The 18,847-nt window shown below is 41.0% G+C and overlaps 1 protein-coding gene across 1 annotated transcript in view; it reads left to right on the top strand.

The window, feature by feature from the left end:
- PTPRG (protein tyrosine phosphatase receptor type G) overlaps positions 1-18,847 on the top strand; it is a 403,467-nt gene that overhangs the window by 316,228 nt on the left and 68,392 nt on the right. The window contains exons 9-13 of the mRNA XM_035547040.2: positions 2,149-2,333; positions 4,350-4,458; positions 6,238-6,287; positions 8,299-9,094; positions 17,275-17,407. Of these exons, the coding sequence (XP_035402933.1) occupies positions 2,149-2,333; positions 4,350-4,458; positions 6,238-6,287; positions 8,299-9,094; positions 17,275-17,407 (1,273 nt within the window). The remainder of the gene's footprint in view (positions 1-2,148; positions 2,334-4,349; positions 4,459-6,237; positions 6,288-8,298; positions 9,095-17,274; positions 17,408-18,847) is intronic.

Here is an 18,847-nt window from a genome sequence, read left to right as displayed (position 1 = left end):
GGGTACTGCCATTCAGGTAGATCTCTCTGTCTGTCCTGAAGGGTATCTGGTTGAATTATTTCTAAAACAATTTGATGCATGATTACTTTAACTATATAAATCTCTGAATATCCCCACGGAGGAGGACTGGATAGGACTTTTAGGTCTGGGTAGTCCTTCACTATGGGCTTCTGTCTCCCATTGGATTTGACTAGGTGGAGCAGTAAAGGCTGGCGTAGCATTTTGAGGAGTAATTCTGTGATGAAAAGGGCTTCAAAGGGAGCAGCTATGATTTATTGGTGCAGTTATCAATAAACGGTGATGTGAGAACTCAGAGGAAAGAGGTGAGCATGGAGAGGCACACCGAGGCTCACAAAGCTCTGTAAATCCTTGTGACTGCTTTCAGCTGTGCCCTCTCAGCCGTGCTCTGCAGCACCCGAGCTGGGTTGCCAGCAGAATGAAGTTTTGGTCCCTTCTACTCAACATAAGTAGAAACTTCTACTCATTTGGTCAACAAGCGAGTGATATGAGATACTGCAGGGTTTGTTTGCTTTGCTGGATCTTTCTGCGCTAAGCAGAAGGATCTGCTGCAAAACTGCAAGATCGTCACCACTCATGACAGGAGCAAACACCGAAGCCTGCCCAAGCATATTTCTGCAATATATGTTCTTTTGTTCAGACTGCCTACGAAACGTGAATTGTAACTGCACAAATACATTTGTCAGGTGTTTTTCTGTTGCAGTGGTAATACTGTTGTTTACAACATCTATTCATTTTTATTTAGGAACCCTAACTATTTGAGTATTTCAGAGCTACAAGACCAACCTGGAACTCCAGGCCTAGAAACAGACATTTCTCCCCTTCAGTACAGCCAGGACTCCCTAGAAGTGAAATAATGTCCAAATATATAGCTACAGAGTTCGTGTAACCTGACTGTGCTGACTTTAAATGGAAAAGTCATATTGGGAAAAATAATTTTGAAAACAGTATCAGCACGATGGGCTAGGTGACACTTTGACTTTCCCTGGCAGAAGTGGCCATCTCCTTTGCCACAGCACATGTGTTTAGGTATCATTTCAAGTCGTTTTTCTTGGTTCAGGGTTTATATTTGGAAAGCGAATGTAAGAGTCTGTCCTGAATTGTGTATTTTAAACACGATTTTTAAAGCTTGGAAAAAATCTAAACTCTATAGTTGGAAAGTGCGTGATGGACTTTATAGATAGCATATGAGTGCCATCTAGTGTTCTTCATTAGTACCTTGACCTTCACATTTCAATTGCTTGAAAAGTATTTTCTGCAGCGGCTGGGAGCGGGCTGTGCTCTGCATCACATGAGGTGTTCGAGCTGGTTTTGTGCCAGGGCTTGGTCTTCCCTGGAGAAGTTTGGGTCTGGGCATCTCCAGTAAGCAGAAGCTGTAGTTTCACCATCTAGTTAAGCTGTTCTGTGCTGACCTCCCCACCGACTTCAGCTGAGGCAAGAAGTAACTTGTGCCTCTCTGCTATGGATGTGGTTAGGAAGCTGTGGATTTCGGAGGCTGGCTGGAGGGTTTCCCTGCCTGTTAGGAGAAGGAGATGGCTGAGGGCCATCAAGGCTCTCTTCCCTGTGCTGGTGATATTTTAATGACAAACAATTCAGAGACTGTGAAGGAAAACATGTAGAAAAAGGAATGAAAAGTAATTGCTTCTCATGTACAAAAATGTACTCTGTTAAGAGGAGAGTGCTTACTGAACTAATAGCGTCACATTTTCAGAGGTTACAACTATTTCCAGAGCCTGCAGAACACACCAGACTACCCCCTTCATACAGCAGGAGACTGTGTGCCAGGAAAGGTGGGGTTCAGATTTAAGTGAACTTGTGAATGTTGAAATGCACAGCTCTTAAGTAAACAAGTTAAAATATATGTGCAAATGCCAGGACTAAAGTTAAGTCAAAGAACTAAGCAACTTGCCTGCAGAGAATGGTTTCTCTCTCTACCTTTACTCTGGAGAGCAGAAAGCAGCTGCAGGTGGTATTAAATCCCATCGGTCTCAGTGGATTGCAGCCTAAGCTGTTACTGGAGGCAAGGACATTAAAGAAAAAAACACTGGCTCTTAGAGTGAGGCACAGTTCTCCCTGTTTGTTTTCTCTCAGTTATCTAGGAGAGCTTCATATATTTTTCTTCTTTTTTAGCTTGCAGCACTCCCCCGGTCAACATGAAAGTGCAGCCTGTGAACAGGACAGCGTTGCTTGTAACCTGGAACCAACCAGAGACCATCTACCACCCTCCAATCATGAACTACATGATCTCCTACAGCTGGACTAAAAATGAAGACGAAAAGGAGAAGACTTTCACCAAGGACAGTGACAAGGACCTGGTAAAACCACAGCATCAACCCCAGACATATGTGTCGAGCTATCCTTATATCGTGTTCTCAGTAGAAGTAGAGGAGGAAAGCTGTTGTTACATTACAGACAGGCTAGCATTTGACTTGCTGTGAATTGCTATTAAAATGTTAGTCATTAGTTGAACATTGCCTAACAGACTACCCAAAACACTGGAGTGTGAATTTATAGTTTATGTGAGTGCATAAAGGACTAAATCTGCAGACACATTTTCATGTACTGTTGCTGAGAAGCAGCTGGCTCAGGAAATAGTTAGACTATGAATACCTTTTGGCTTCTGTTCAGCTCACAGATTTTCACATTAAAATCCTCGATCCCCAAAACCTTCTCCTGGGTTCAGGCTTTTCCCTGTGTGTAGCCCCTTGCAGTCTTTGAGTAGTTTCTGATCAGTAAGTGCTGCCTGCAGTACTTGTGTCATCAGGGCTAGAGGATTATTGCAGAGTGGCCCTGTACAAGCACTGCCTCAGCCTGGCTGTAAGAGAAAGAGGGAAGAGCAAGACAGTTCCAGCACAGATGCAAATACTGATCTATCTCCTCCATTTAGGATTTGATCTGCTTGTCATTCCTGTCTAAGTGGAAGCAAGTATTGTACCGGTCTTTAACGTTCTCTGCATATGAAATCAAAGTGACATATTCAGGTTTGAAAGGCCTCCGTTTATTGTTAATCAAAGAAAGCCTCTAGAATAATGAAATCAGTAATTGTATACGCACATAAAAAATGCAGTAGCACAGAGTGTTATTCCTAATGACTGTTATCGTTGGCGTTTTTTTTTTTTTCAAATACACAGTCCTCCGGGCCCATTCAATCAGTTATACAATAATACTTCTCTTATTCCCTTAGATGAAGATTCTTTTACTTCATTTCCATTTATATTTTCAATTTCCCCACTAGACATTGTTATCTGGGTCACATTAGGGAATGATGTGCCTCACAAAATCAGAAAGGAATCTATTGAAAGGCACCCAAGGTTATGATGTATTGTAACCTCTCTCTTGTCATAACTTTGCACTCTTAAGGGAGATTTTATTTTAATCGGGTATAAGGAGGAGAGCCTTAATCAGCAAAAATGAGGTGGGCACGGAGACGGCATCCTGTTTGAAGTAAAAGAAATAATTAAAAATGCAGGGGATGTGATGGAGTGATAGCTTGGAAATAAATTGCAGTGAGACCCTGTGCTGTGGAGCAGAGCTTGGAGGTTAGGAAGGCAATGACAGCTTAGTCTATTTTAGGGGCAAGAGAAGAAAGAAATTCTTTTTAAAAGGAAAGTGGAATTTGCCTTTAGTGCTCTGGCAGAGACAGCTGGGCTGTCCCATCTTGAAACAGAGCTAGACAGTGTTTTGCTAAAGAGATCATGGGTATTTCAAGTGATCTGTGCACCTGCTGGTGCTGTCTGCTTGAAGCCATGAACTGACATGATTGTGGTCTAAGGCAACACAGAGAAATTGCTGGAAGGCAGCAAGGCAGTGTCTCGAGTGTAAGAGTATATAGGGACATCCCAGCCCAGGGTGCTGAGCAATCATGCTATATAGGCCACCAGCATCAAATTGCCATAGCCAGTTAGTTGCAAAATAGTCCGTTTGAACATACAGTGACTCTCTGGGCTTATACCAGGTTCAGAACTTGCATCTCCACCTACAGAAACCTCGTTTCAGTTCCTGTAAGGTCAAATAATTTGTGGTGTAGGTATTTCTGGGGAGAGCAGACTCTCAAACATAAAGACTGTCATGAGAGCAGATGTGGGACATGTTCACGTCTTTTTCATGGACAGAGTCAGCAGGGTCTGGGTGCATCGCCTTTATCCCAGGGACGTCGTTTGACTTTTGTCTTGCCCTCTCCCAGGGGACTAGTGAAAATTTCCATTTAGATAAGGGTTTGTCTTACGTGGCACAAATGTCCTGTGTTAGCACAATGCTTTATATATTTCAAACTGATCGTGGACAGTACTGTGGGGGTAAAAAACTGAATAATATCTATTTTTTTTAAACAGAAGGCCATCATTAGCCATGTCTCACCTGACATCCTTTATCTGTTCAGAGTTCAAGCAGTTTGCCGAAATGAAATGCGTAGTGACTTTAGCCAGACTATGCTCTTTCAAGGTAAAAAACCAAACATGCATACATATTTTTACATTAAGTGACTCTGTGTGTGTTTAACATTTCCTTTGCAGAGTGCAATATGGTGTGGAATGATTTCAGATGATGTTTGAATGCATGCAGATGATGCTCGTTTCATATTGTGACCAGTGACTTTATTAGAGTCCTATTTCCAATGATGAGGCTTTGCCTACACCTTTCTGCTGGCAGGGGTTCATCAGTTTTCAGGAGAATGCAGAGATTTTCTTGGTATTAGTTTTCTAAAACAAATTAATTGAAGACTGTTTATGCATCAGGGGCACAGCTATAGCAGAATATGAGTCTGTGGTGTCTGCTTTATGTAAAGGGAAAAGGAGATCAGCGCCATGTTGAGAACCAAATGTGGAGAGGTTTTACCATGCTCACAACATCACTGATTTCCAAAACAATTTAAGTTCATAGGAGATAAAACCAAGATATGGTAGGAGATTTTTTTTCCCCCCAAGGGCTAAAGTTTTGCTTCTACCTTGGAATTTATTGCTAATGTTTTTAGTAAGTAGGGCAAAATTCGTCTCTGCTGAGAGCACCGCATCCCACTCCAGTTTACAGATGTGTAAACCTTGGAATGGGTAACAGAAAGCAAAACAAGCAGAGAGTTAAAAATTCAAATTCTTAAGGTGAAGCAAAGAGTTACATTAGTTAGGTCTGATGCTGTATATATAATAGAGGCTTTTTTAATTTTGTTTTTGGAAAACAGGGGTTTAATCCTAAGCTTCTAGACCTTAGCATCTGAAATATATCAAACTGTGGACACGATTTAGTTGTGTTCCAGTACCCATGGCATGTGCCACGGTGTTAGCAGAATTGCAGGGAGAGCAGGGATCTGACAAGAAATGTCCCGTCTAAGCAATATCTCCTATGTAGCTCACAGTTTCTTAGTTACTTATCTATTATCTCAGCATAGTGTTACGGAGTTTAAGTGCCAGGCAGAAGTCAGAAGCCAGTGTATTACTGATTATGGCCTCTTTAAGCAGATGATAGAATGGAAAGATTCTTTGAAATTTGAGCGTGATGCCTATTTACAGTTAAAGGAGTAAATCCTTATTGACAGTTTTGACAGATACCGTCTGGGAACTCTAGCCCAGTGTTCAAAACAGTGGAAATGATACACACATCTGCAGTGGAAGTAAATGTTACGTTTCCTTCCATGTCTACCCATAAAGAATTTATTTTCCAAATCTTTGGCTGTACACAAGATCTAACCTAAAAATAGCATCCACTTGAGCTTTCAAAACATTTTTCAGAGTCTGATTATAGTTGTACTTCAGGTAAATAGTGATAAAGATAATATTATCGTAAGGACATAAAGAAACTGTTATTATCAGCTGCTCTGGCTTCCTGTGTAAGTCAGGACATTTCTTTCAACTTGGGTTTGAAGGAGAGCATGTGTTTTCTGGCAGTGTACTTAACATCAGCATTACCAGGCCTGAATAAAGGCAAACAAATCTCTCTTTAGTCAAAAGTGCAAAGTTAGGTGAGTAATACCAAGGTTGCCTTAACTCCAGACTGAGACCAGCATACATGTTTTGGACTTTATTGCATGCAACGGGTCTTCTCTGACATTTTCCTGCCAAGTCTTTGGTTAGTTACCGGTTCATTCACAGGCCTCAATTTCTTTACCCTCCTGACAGGTTTAATAGTAGCAATCCAGCAATTGTTTAGCAAGAATTGTATAGTGATACGGCTGTCAATTCCTGAATCCCTTCCTTATCCACTGAAACGCTGTTATTCTTTGTTTCTCAGCTAACACTACTCGAATTTTCGAGGGGACCAGAATTGTGAAAACAGGAGTGGTAAGTTGTGGTCATAAATCACTGCAGTGAGCTGATGGGCATTGGTAATTTGGGGCAGCGTTCCCACCAGGTGGCAGCACAATGTTGTGAATCTGCAGCAGGCCTTTGCTTTCCTGGGAAGGTGGTTGTTCAAACCTGCCACAGAAGGTTTCATAACCTACCTAAAATATTGAAGGGATTTTGGCTTTCTAGCTTCACATTCCGAGAGCCTTAACCACTGGGGAATCAAGTGTTAAAAAAATCTTCCAAACTATATATTGAGTTCATTTAATGGGGTTACATAATCTTAATGATGACTGTGGAAATAAATTTAACTGCTGTTATTAACTATATAACCAAAAGTCTATGTGACAGGAATCAGGCTTCATGCACAGCATCTTCATTCATCCAATGCTTTAAAGTTATCTGCTACTGTGTGAATAAAACCTTAACAAACTTTTTGTTTTAATTTTAATTCAGGTGAGACTCTTACAAGTCACTGAAAAAGGCTTTTGTATTCCAGAATCAGAAATGTTGATACATTTACAGTAAAAATGGAATACGTTCTTTTAGTTTTGAAAGCGCCTGATGAGGTTACTTAAACTATCTGTAACGTAAAATTCTCGTATTCAGTGCACCGAACTGTTCGATCAAATTTATGGACTGAATTCATGCTATTGAATTTGCTATAAGTACATTGCTTCTGTTTTTATTCTGTTCCAGTTTGATATACTCCTTAGTAAGCAAGTAATGCATACAAAGCTTGAATTTGAATGATTAATGTTTGTTTAATGATGTGTAGAGGTATTCTAGACATATAAAATCTGCTGTCAAATTTTAATACTCAGTCCAGCTTTGAGACCATACATGCCAGCAACAAGCAAATCTCACAACGCCTTAGGGATTTATGCTGATACATATCCGAAAGTTTAGATGCTTATTTAAAGTTTTGGCTTGAAATCTTTAAAGCACAGGTTTTCTTTTGAGATCTCTGTTTCTCTGAGATTGCAGCTGGTCAAAAATAACGTGATAAAGCCTTTCTTGTTTTGCTGCAGTATTTCAACTACATGGCCTGATTGAAACTGGGAATTGCAAAGAGATGCAGATATACTGTTAAGTTACAGATTGCAGTTCCAGAAATGCATAGACATTTTATGGTCTTGTTCAAGGTTTAGCAGGACCTATTTAACTCTTGTGTGCCCATGTATGATGTGTGCATTTCCACCTAATGCTCTTCTTGCTGATGAATTCAGTAATGTGAGACATTCTTGAATAAGTTGGAGAGGGAACACAGTAAAGTGGTCTGAGCAGGAATGTTGATCCCGGCTCTTGCACAGAATTACTCCTTGGCCTTAGACAACTGACTGAATTTCAGCATTTTTTTCCACATGTAATTTAAGGAGGTGGATTACTTGTCTAGTTCTTCAAATATATACCAAGGTTCTGATCGGTAAATTTAGGAAATAAAAATAGTACCATCCAAGGCCCTCACAATGCATGTGGGAAGAGCCAGAGTTCCCTGTCAGAGCAGACCCACCAGCCATGGATGCACATTTTGGCAGCACAGCTCTTATTCTGGAACGGCCCTTATGTAATACTGTATTTTTAAACTTAACGTATACTGAGGATTAAAGAGATGTGAGCAATGCAGCTAAACTCATTAAACTTCTTTAAATCTTTTCCCACCCCGAGAGGAAACTACACACAAGTCACCAGTGAGATGGGTGGAGAAGGTCCCACTGTAAAATAAAGATAATAATAAAGAGGCTTTTGATGATAATGATTGTTCAGAAATGGCAAACACAAGTTTCCTCTCAGCGCTGTTTGCCATAGCGTGGCTCTGTTGCTTGTGCTGTCCCTGGCTTGGCCTTGCATCTAGGTGGTTTAGGTCTTTCATTTTTAAAAGCAAAATTGCATTTGTGTAGAAAGGGAAGGAAAGCAAAAGAAAATTGATCCCAGGTAGTATACTGGGGCCTCTGCTGATGCTCTCTGCTGTGTTTTCTTCCTCTCTTCTGCCGTTGACCTCCTCAAGCCCACGGCCTCTCCTGCCTCCTCAGCCGACATGGCTCCCATCAGTTCTGGCTCCTCCACATGGACCTCCTCGGGGCTCCCCTTCTCCTTTGTGTCCATGGCCACGGGGATGGGGCCTTCCTCCAGCGGAAGCCAGGCCACCGTGGCCTCGGTGGTGACCAGCACCTTGCTGGCGGGGCTGGGCTTCAGCGGTGGCGGCATCTCCTCCTTCCCCAGCAGCGTGTGGCCCACCCGCCTCCCGGCGGCGGCTGCCCCCAGCAAGCAGGCCGGCCGGCCGGTGGTAGCTACCACAGAGGCCCCGGCCGCCGCCTCCCCAGGGCCAGAGCGGGACTCGGCGCTGACGAAGGACAGCGAGGGAGCCGAGGAGGGGGAAAAGGATGAAAAGAGTGAAAGTGAGGACGGAGAGAGGGAGCATGAGGAAGAAGATGAAAAGGATGCCGAGAAGAAGGAGAAAAGCGGGGCGACAGCAGCTGCGGAGGCGCGCAATAGCACAGAGCCCAGTGTGGCTACGGCTTCCCCCAACCGAACTGCTGAGGAGGAAGGAAATAAAACCATATCGGGTGAAGAGCCAAACCAAAACGTTGCCCCCAAGGCTGGACACCCTGAGGAGAGTTTTACTGAAGCAGATGCTCAGCCCCAGCCTCTCCCTTCCACCCAAGTGCCGCCAACATTCACCAACGAACTTTACCTAGGGAAGATCCCAAGAAGACCAGAGACAACAAGAAAACCTCCTCCAAAGGATGACAGGTTTCCAGAGGAATACCCCTCAGATAACAAATTCATCACCATTAACCCAGGTGAGTGGCCTTGTTTTTACCAGCATAAGGCTGTTGGAAAATTGCACAAACCAAATTCCTTACTGATTTCAAGTTGATAGATTTTTGTGGTTCCTGGATTCCACGATAGACAGGTCATTACAGGACCAAACCAACAAATTATTACTGGGGGAAATAGAGAGGAAAGAATCATATTTTTATTTTATTAGGACAAATTCGTGCTACTTGTTCTTCTTACTAGAAGAGGAAATTTGGAAAAAAATGTTTTGGAAAAGGCTACATGAAGAGTTTGTTGTTGTTGTTGTTTTTAAAGGGGGGGGGAATGCAGTGAGCTATGGTTTTGAAATTAATTTGGAAGATTGGTTGCTCTGCAGAGCTGGTGTTTCATGGGAAGCTTGCTCTGTGTGCTATAAGCTCATTTTGTTTGTCTGCAGGATTCTCCCTGATTGATTTTGAGACATTCTCCCAAATATGGGATTGTTGGTGGTTTATTTCTCACCACAAAATCTACATGCTCTGATCTTTTAAGACCAGGCACCTTTTGCACTATGCTTACCTCCTTTTTTTTTTTTTTTCCCTGTGAAAAAAATTTAGCCAGGCAGAGCTCACAGATTTGCTATATTTGTCTTGATGAGAATTAATGATGCTCCTGTACACATCACCTCTGGATATATGTACCTACTCCACAGTATGTGCACAGCAAGTACAACCTTTGGAGGCATGCCCTGGTGATCTTGTGCACCAAGTCTTGTGTGGTCAGAATTTGCTGCACAAGCCTGTGCAAACAGATGCCTGTGGTGCTCCCAACTCACTGTGCAGCAGGTCCATGCACATATTTCTGCTTGTGAAACTCTACGCACTGGTGAGGAAAAATTTGCAAGGAGCAAGTGGAGTACTTTCATACAGATCTATTTGCAGACTAAGGACTGGGATTTAGATATGGCAATGAGTTTGTCTGAGTGATTGTGTATATTACAACAGCATTTATAAGATAGCGCATGTTTTTATTGTTTGCTTGTTTTTTTATTGTTTATTTTGCTAATCTATAGACTGTTTTCTAATTTTGTTTTTCATCAAAGCAGCTCTAGAGTTAGAATACTGTGAAAAAAAACTTAAATATTTATTTTTCCCTACATTTACAAACACAAAAATGCAGACATCGTGCACTCAGTTATAGCTCAGAACCAATTTAGAAAACAAAGCTAAATCCAATCCTTAATAATATTTGTTACAGAAATGCTGACCTGACTGTAATGCTGTGAATCATAACTTTTCTGTAAGAGAACAGATTAGTGAAGAAGCCAAGAAACCTGCACCAGATTTTGCAGATTATATATATATATATTTTTAATACACTGCTGTTTTTCTTATTCCTCACCCGACTATCTTCTTGAAAGTCCAGTGCTCCCACTAAGTGTACTGTGAGATGCCTGTCAGGCAGCTTTCAACACACCACTTGCCCTAAAAACCTTTTAGCAGGAAGAAGGGAACTTGTCCTCACCACACTTTGCAGTGCTGAGAGTAAGCATTCAGCACCATTTAGGTTTGAACCCCAACTGTTTGATCTGCATGGGTGAACCTGCCTCTGGAGTGGCTGTCTTTAGTTGGTCTTTTTGCTTCCTGGTTTCCCATGCATCAGATTCTTGAATGGCCCAAATATGACATCCCTAATATAAGCCCTAGCAAAAGCCCTCATGGCTTATTCTCAGCCTAATGTAAATTGAAGGAAAGGTGGGTAGCTGGTCATGCTTCTTAGCTCCTGACAGAGGGATTGTTGTTAGATTGGTTTTTATTCCATGAAGAAGATAAAAATCAATGAAGAGTTGGGGAAATATTGTTCATATTGCTAAGAAGTACTTGCTGGTTGTATCCTCCTAGTCTGTAGTGATTTCTGTCTCTTTTTAGCATGCAGAGAGCTATTGCTGAAAGTGGTTCAATACAGCTTTGCCTCCTACCAGACAGGCTCTTTTAAGAGCTCTGCTCACTTGCAGGCTTGGAGGCTTGAAGTGACCCTACCTGAAGACTGCACACAAAGATGGATCAGTCTTGAAAGGACTCTGCAAATTAGGTTTTCCCATGCTTTTATGGGGGGAGAATAACTTCTGAAGATCCTTGTATCTTACACATCTGGCTTCCATGTGTAGAAAATAAAATCTGAAATAACCACCATTAGCTGGGGGAAAAGATATGAGAAAAAGTCATCTGTTTCACCCACGCTGACCTTGGTTGAATCTTTGTTAAACTTCTGGTTACATACCTGCCCACAAGGGAAGGAGCTGTACCATATTTTCAACTTCCCAGACAAGCCTCTCCCAGATCCTTCAGGGAACCGAGGAGGCTACTTGGTGGCAAAAGGGCAGGAATGGCTCTTCAGAGAAGAAGGTTGCATTTGTGCTACTTTCCCTGAGGTAGAGGTTCATTCCCTGTCCTTGACTTCAAGGGGGAGAAGCTAGGCTGCCCACAACTGTGGCAACTCCTTGCCTAGAAGTTGGGTAAAGCTAACACTTCTCAGCTCTGAGAAGATTTTGAGACGGGGACAGAGGTTTTCAGTCTGAATCTCTCTGCACCAGTTGTGATGATCTTGTCCTTCAAAGTCTCTTTAGGTGAGTTTTTCCTCCTTTTCTTTGCATCTTTTGTCCCCAGGCTGCTGCAATGAATAGCTGAGGTCTACTTTACCAGGAATTTGCCCAAATATTTCACTAGATGTGTCTGAGTAAGGCCTGGCTGACCTTTTGGGATTGTTAGCCCTGTGAGGAGACTTAGGAACGCAGACAGAGGAACTTTCCCCCAGGCTAGATCTGGGTTACCAAAGATTCCTGCCAGCAAAACCTACACCTGGGAAATTGGCCCATAAGTCAAACACGACCACGAAGCCTGAAACTGGTTTCTTCAGGTTAATTTTTTTCCGTAGCAATATGGAAATCTGTAATTCATACAAACAGACCAGACCTAGCTCACGCAAGAAGTTGAGTTCAGTGAAACTCCAGGCGTAAGCAAGACCTCTTCCTGTGAGGAAAGGACTTCAAGATTTTCCACAACCAGGTGAACCTGAGATCAAGGCAACAACTAGCAAAGTCAAGAGGATATTGCCAGAATTGTCTGAAATAATTCCTGAGGATCAGGACAGTTAAACAAAGGTGCAGCTCACTTCTGAAATGAGCTGAGACAATGCCGCTGCAGCTTACTGTGTCCCATAGAGAGCAGAAACTTTTTTGGATGCATCTTTTCACCAGGAAATCAGTTCTTAAAAAGCTGTCAGGGTTTCCAAAATGTTTTTGTGAGTAGAAAGTTTAATCATTTTAAGGAGTAGAAAATTGTTTCATAACAATGTACACTTGTAAAATTAATTATATAGCATCAAATTAGCAGTTGTAAGGAGATAACTGGATGGGGAAGTACTCACGAGTGTGGATGATTAGAGGAGAGCAGGGAACACATGAGAAATTACGGGGAAAGTGCGAGGCCAATTAGCACAGCAAGGCTCATTTTCTTTTAGTGCTTATTTCACACACACATACACACACCTCTCCTGAGGCCATGTCATTATTTTCCAAATGGCATTGGCCTCTTCTTGTCTGGTGGTATTGGCCAACGCTAATGATTTTCTTCTGTCACTGAGCGCTTGCTTGCATTCTCCTCTTTCATTTTCCTGATCGTCCCTGTCTCTGTTTTGTTGCCCACATTAGACTAATTGTACCTTTGATCTGCAACTGTTACACACGCAGCTGCTCAGCATTGTCCATGACTCTGAAACCTGAAAATTAGAAAAACAGCAATTAGAATGATGCTCTCCCCTCCTCCCTCCTCAAAAAAAGGAAATAAAAAGGAAATAGGATGATTCAGTTTAATCAAGCTAGACAGACACAACCCAACAGAATTCTGGTTTGTTGTGCCAGACAGTTAAACAGATCCTTTGTACATGATAGGAGGTAAAGAAAGGGCTGTTGTGAGCAAAGAATATATATCTGGCTGGGGCTTTTGCCTGAGTCATGAGCAGAACCTAAGAACAGAGACCTGTGTTTGGACCTTGATCGGAACTTCATCCATGTCCTCCCATCTTCAGTGCCCACCCATTTATTTTGAGTTCCTCCCATGAGAGGGCTGTGTAAAGCGATCATGATGTGCAGGCTAAATTTTCATGCCAGGCATATACTTTTAACAGAGTGAATTTTAGTTTTTAGAACAGGCTTTGCCAAGTCTGAGGTTACAAAAGCCTTTCGGGGGTAACCTCATTAAGATAATTAAACATCTGTGTAATTCTTTCTTTCTCCATACACAGCAAGGATTATTAAGCTGTATTTTCATGTGGCACATGAGCCATTTTGTATGGCAGTTTATGGAAGCAAGCAGTAAAATGGCTTGTGTATAAAAGAATTGGATTACTGAAAAAAATCTGATGCGTGCAAACAGTATGAATCTCAGTTATCCAACATCAGGTTTAAACATGACTGGCATCCGTTTACAAAGCAGTGAAAATCCATGCTTAGTTGTGTGCAGCTTCTAAGTCTGAATACAGCATAAATGCCTTTAAAAAAATAGGTAGAAAATTGCTGTCCAATGATACGAGCTTGTGTGAAAGCGATCTTTTTTAAAAGAACATACATTTTTGCCTTTTCAGAGTTGAATAACATGGCCAATATTATTTTCTAGAATTAACTAATAGTTTTATATAAGTCTGTAATTTTGTTTACTCAAAGGAGGGGTGAGCAGGTGACTTTTTTTTTTAAGTGACCATAGGGACAGAGGCAACTCTGCAGTGGAGGTTTTCTTTGGGCATGCAGAACGTGTATTGTTGTAGTTATCGGTATCTGCAACAGTACAACAAACAGAACTTTGTACCGGTGGCTTGTGCAATGTCAAGGGATGATAAAGGGAAGTTTCAAAAGAAAAAGGCAGATCCGTTATATATTAAGGCTGTGGTTGCTTATTATAGCAAGCAGTGTAACTTAAGGGAAATAAATGCATGTCTATTCTCAGTAACGAATTACCAAGAATATCCAGAAAAACAGTACATTTCACAGACTGTAGAATGCCTTGACCTTTGTGCAGGAGTTTCACTGCCAAAGCACCCCTCGCTGCCCAGTGCTCTCTGATACTCGCCATGCCAGGGCCTCATCCATCCAGGACCTGGATGGCACTGCTGAATGGGTGGTTCACAGGAAAGCAAGCATTACGGATTTTATAGGCGTAGAAGTTTATTTAGCAATGCTGGGCTGGTGTCATGTGGGACCTCCTGAAACAGATATGCTGTAATAATTTTTATTCCTTCCTATCGGGATGTATTCCAAGCCAGTAAAAGGCAAACTGAATTAATTCAACGAAGGCATATGCCACTGGAAACTGTTTACATTTCTTAGAAAAAATGGAGTTTCCTGGTCCATTTTTAAGCTTTTTTTTTTTTTTTCCCTGAAGTAGTTATATGGGCACAGTTACAAGGATATGCTGTTGGTGCTACCATGCCTCAACATTCTCACTTTAGAAAAGAAAGAGTAAAATGCTGAGCATTTTTTATTGTATACTATTTTGTTATGAGAAAAATGGGAAGATATAAGGGCCCAGATCTGTCCTTTGTGTGCGTATTTTCTTCAGTTTTTTTCCAAGTTACCCAGTGTGCTTTTTTTAGGCTCTTTTGCAATGACACTCAAGAGACACCTGCCAACACTCCAGCTGTACTGCTGTGCTTCTGGCCCCAGCTGTCATTCTAGAGCAACTTTTATTGGTGTTGGTTTGTTTAACCTCTCTCAACACTTTACTTCAGCAGTGGAAAACACCTAAGACTTTCTCTTCAAAGACAGTACAGGAATGGTTTATGTTTTTTCTTCAGCACATCACTGCTTGGGCATTCCCAACTGGAAGCCGGGGCCAGCCGTCAGCATGCAGGAATGGCATTTGCAATTCTGGCACTCAGCATACTGAGCACTTACTGATCCTCACATCTGTGGCATACAGAGTTGGCACGGTCAGATAAGTGTGTTCTCCACAGTAGACTGAGTAAGAGGAGCATCATGAGCATTGCAGAATTTAATAGCGTGCATTGGGACTCTAGCCCATGCTGTGCTTACAATGGAATTTAATCTTCTTTCCATGCAAACAAAAACATACGTTTTTGTGTTGAAATATGTGGAGGCAAAACTGAATAGAATATTGTCCTTGGTGTGAAATGAAGTAATACCCGTACAGATGTAAAGTGGTAGGACCATTTGGCTCCTTACTAAGATTTATTATGTTGCATGGTTTTTACTTTGTCTTTTTTGCCATTCTGATTAGCAACACCTCACAGACTTAATTTTTTCATGACGTTAAATGATTTGAAATGCACTGATAAAGACCAATGCCTCAAGGCTTATTTCTGCAGGTTTTGTAAATACAGAGAATAAGCCTTTGCTTTAATTGTAGGGTTGTTCTTTTCCTTACTCCTTGCCGATCAAGGAAATCAAAAACCTATCTCGAAAATGGTATGGAGCATATTATTAGTATGCTGTGAAGACTAACACTCACCACGTGCTCTAAGTACAACGTCGTGTGCATATTCTGCAGAGTGGTTCTGTTGGTAACCTCAGTAGCCGTTCTTACTGAAGTTGGAGACCAGTGGCTACTCATCTCTCTTTTGATCAGTTCTACACTCAGTGCACGTTCACTTCCACCAAACATCCCTCTGATTAGCACCTCATTTAGGTTGCTTGCTAAAGGGCATTACCTCCATCAGCCTAGTTCTTAAAACTAGAAAGATTTCTTGCTGGGCTTGCAGCAGCCTGCAGCCTTGCTCTGTTTTCAGCAGTCAGGCGAAAGCATTTACAATTAACCTTTACTTCCACGTTAGTTGAATTTTACTCCTGCCTATGGAGGAATATAATCTAAATGCTATTAAAATAGAGTATGACTTCATATTATGTGACATCTGGTGACTTCCAATTATCTGTTTTGCCTGCCTATGGTGAAAAGGCAATTATGTTCTTCTGGTAGGATTTGCAGCAGTTTCAGAAGATATGATAATATAATAGCGAACGAGGGCAAGGAAACACATTGGTAAGGAAGGACCTGATGGTCTAATAAGTAGAATTCAAGTGTGTATGTTTCAATCCTCGTTCAAATCAGAAGCTGTTTACACTAATCCTTTCCCATTATGTCCTGTTGACAGGTATTAATCAATTACTGTCTGTTTTTTTTAGGAAACATGGATGAAATACAGAATCCGCTTCTGTACTTTTTGTTTATAATCAAATTATTATAATCAAATATTTCACTACCATGTTACCAGAATCATGGAATATCCTAAGTTGGAAGGGACTCACAGGGAGGGATCTTTGAGTCCACACAGGATTACCTGAAAATCTTATCTAAAAACCTTGTTCATCAAGTCTACTTGAATTTGCACAGTTTTGGTGTTTTTTGACATACAGTGTAGGTGCAGGGTCTATTCTTATGAGCTCCAGTACCCGAAGAACTCCTAGATATTTATCTTATATATGATACAGTAATTTTGGCACGGTGTTAAAGACATGCAAAAAGTGAAAATGAAGTTACTCGGCCAGCTCTCATATATTGACCAACTTTAATTTTGTTCAAAAGCTGCCGCATAACAATTTCTTCTGTCAGTTACAACGCATACCATCCATTCATTCATCCATCCATTTTGACAATCCATATGCTAAAAAGTGCTTTCGTATGCAGTAACTCACCAGATTGTGACAGTTCAGCAAATGATGTGACATGACACCCAGCATGTTGAGGATTTTTTATTTGAAGATAGTCACCAAGAAATTTATTTCTGAAGCAAAGTATTATGCTGAGCTTTGCAAACAGAGCTGTCCTGCAGTGTTGAGAAACAGGGTGCATTTACCTGCGAACACTGATGACGGAGCAAAACATTTACTTTGTTGCTGTGGTGGAATGACTCGGCAGGGTCCTCCACATTTGATAATAGGTGCTTGAGTGATAGAGTCCTAAAATTGTGTATGAGACTGTAATTACAGGCAGCAGTAAAATCCAAGCCATATGAGGCAATAAACACCATACTTCTGTGCTCTAATGTTTCAGACTAAAGACAAATGGAATCCCACCCTGCAATTAGAAGATCTTTGCTCTGAGTGTTTGCTCATATCATGTAAAATGCACAAGCTATTTGTTTTGCTTATACATATTTCCATACAGTAACTCTGTCTACACTTAATGATTGTCTTTATTATGTGTTTAATACACAGCTGACAAGAACAGCTCCAGCATGGCCACGAGACCTTCTCCTGGTAAAATGGAATGGATCATCCCACTTATTGTGGTCTCAGCACTGACCTTCGTGTGCCTCATTCTTCTCATTGCTGTGCTTGTCTACTGGAGGTGAGCCTGTTTTCTTTAGATGGGGAAACTGATCGTGATTTAAAACACATTTTGGATGGTATTTTTTAATGCGGTCCCGTGTTTTTTATTTTATTGGATGTTATGGTGATAGATGCATTAGATATCTCTCCAGATGCTAAAACAGCTCTGTTGGTTAACTATTCAGCTGTCTCAAATATTAAATTTTTGTGTCATGAAAATGAAGTTACTAGTAGCAGTGGTAGAACCAGCTGTAATGTCAGTAAATATTTTCACAATTAGTTCATTTTAGATATCTATTAAAAGCCTAGTGAGACTGTACTAGCTACCACATGTGACTTTGCCACTAACTTTCTGTGTGATCTTCAGGTGTTCGTTCTTTTCCTTTGACTTCTACAAAAGGGAGATAAAGTTGTTGCACATTACATAGCAATGCTCTATGTAGGAGCTCCTTAGCACTGGTGAAGCATTCACAAGTACGAACTGCAAGATCTTGCAAGTGAAGATTGCCTCTTAAAAAGAGATAGCATCCTTTACACCAACCAGGCTCAGTAGTGGAAATTAGGTTTAGCATCAACAAATCCAACTCCAGGTGATTTAGAGTAAAACAAACCGGTAGTGCCTTCTTATGCCAGAACCAGAACTCTAAGATACTTCATTTTTCTTGTAGTGAAAATTAGCCGGACATTAGCCTTATAGAAGGCATTCTGGAATTATTTCAAAATCTGCTTAGATAGGACACAGAGAAGTAGCTTTGGTGAGAAATAGCGGTCTATTAATCATTATATCTGCAGAATCAATTACAAAAATACCAATCTGTTTTTCAATGCACCCATTTTACTGGCAATTAATTGGCCAAATTGTTGAGACTGGAAACATTCTAAAGTATATTAACAAGTAGATGACAATATTCTTGTGAAATTCATTTCTATTAACAGTTGCGAGTAATTAACGTGATTACAGTAAAACAGTGAATAAAATAGCAGTGATATGTGTGCAAATGCTAAAGTTGCAAAGGTTCTGAACATTTCCATTTAGTGTCCCATCCTTCAGTATACCGCTTTTCCAAAATCTCTCTTTTTTTTTTTCATTTGAAGAACTAAGCTTGGTCGTATTCATACCAGACAAGCCCTTTAAGTATATGGTGTATCCTGAAGCACTGTAATAAGGGACTAGTAGTATTTATCTTGCATTGATACAAAATGCTCTTCTAAGGAGGAAGGGTTTAGAAATAAAATGCTCACAGCAGTTATCAAGAAGGGTGTTGGTACCTCTCATTGTTGATCCTGCCTGGCAGGAGGGTTGGATTAGATGATGTTCAGAGGTCTCTTCCACCCTCAACCATTCTGTGATTCTGTAGTGGGTGGAGAGAAATACTTGCAAATTTAGTAACAGTACTCTCCCTGAGAGAATATTAAAGTTGGAAAGTACTGGCTTAGTGACCAATTGTTAGAGACTAAT

This window comes from Cygnus atratus, chromosome 10 (genome assembly GCF_013377495.2).
Source record: "Cygnus atratus isolate AKBS03 ecotype Queensland, Australia chromosome 10, CAtr_DNAZoo_HiC_assembly, whole genome shotgun sequence".
Taxonomy (NCBI): Eukaryota; Metazoa; Chordata; class Aves; order Anseriformes; family Anatidae; genus Cygnus; species Cygnus atratus.
Note: the sequence above shows the minus strand (reverse complement) of the source record. Positions and strands in the feature narration are given on the sequence as shown.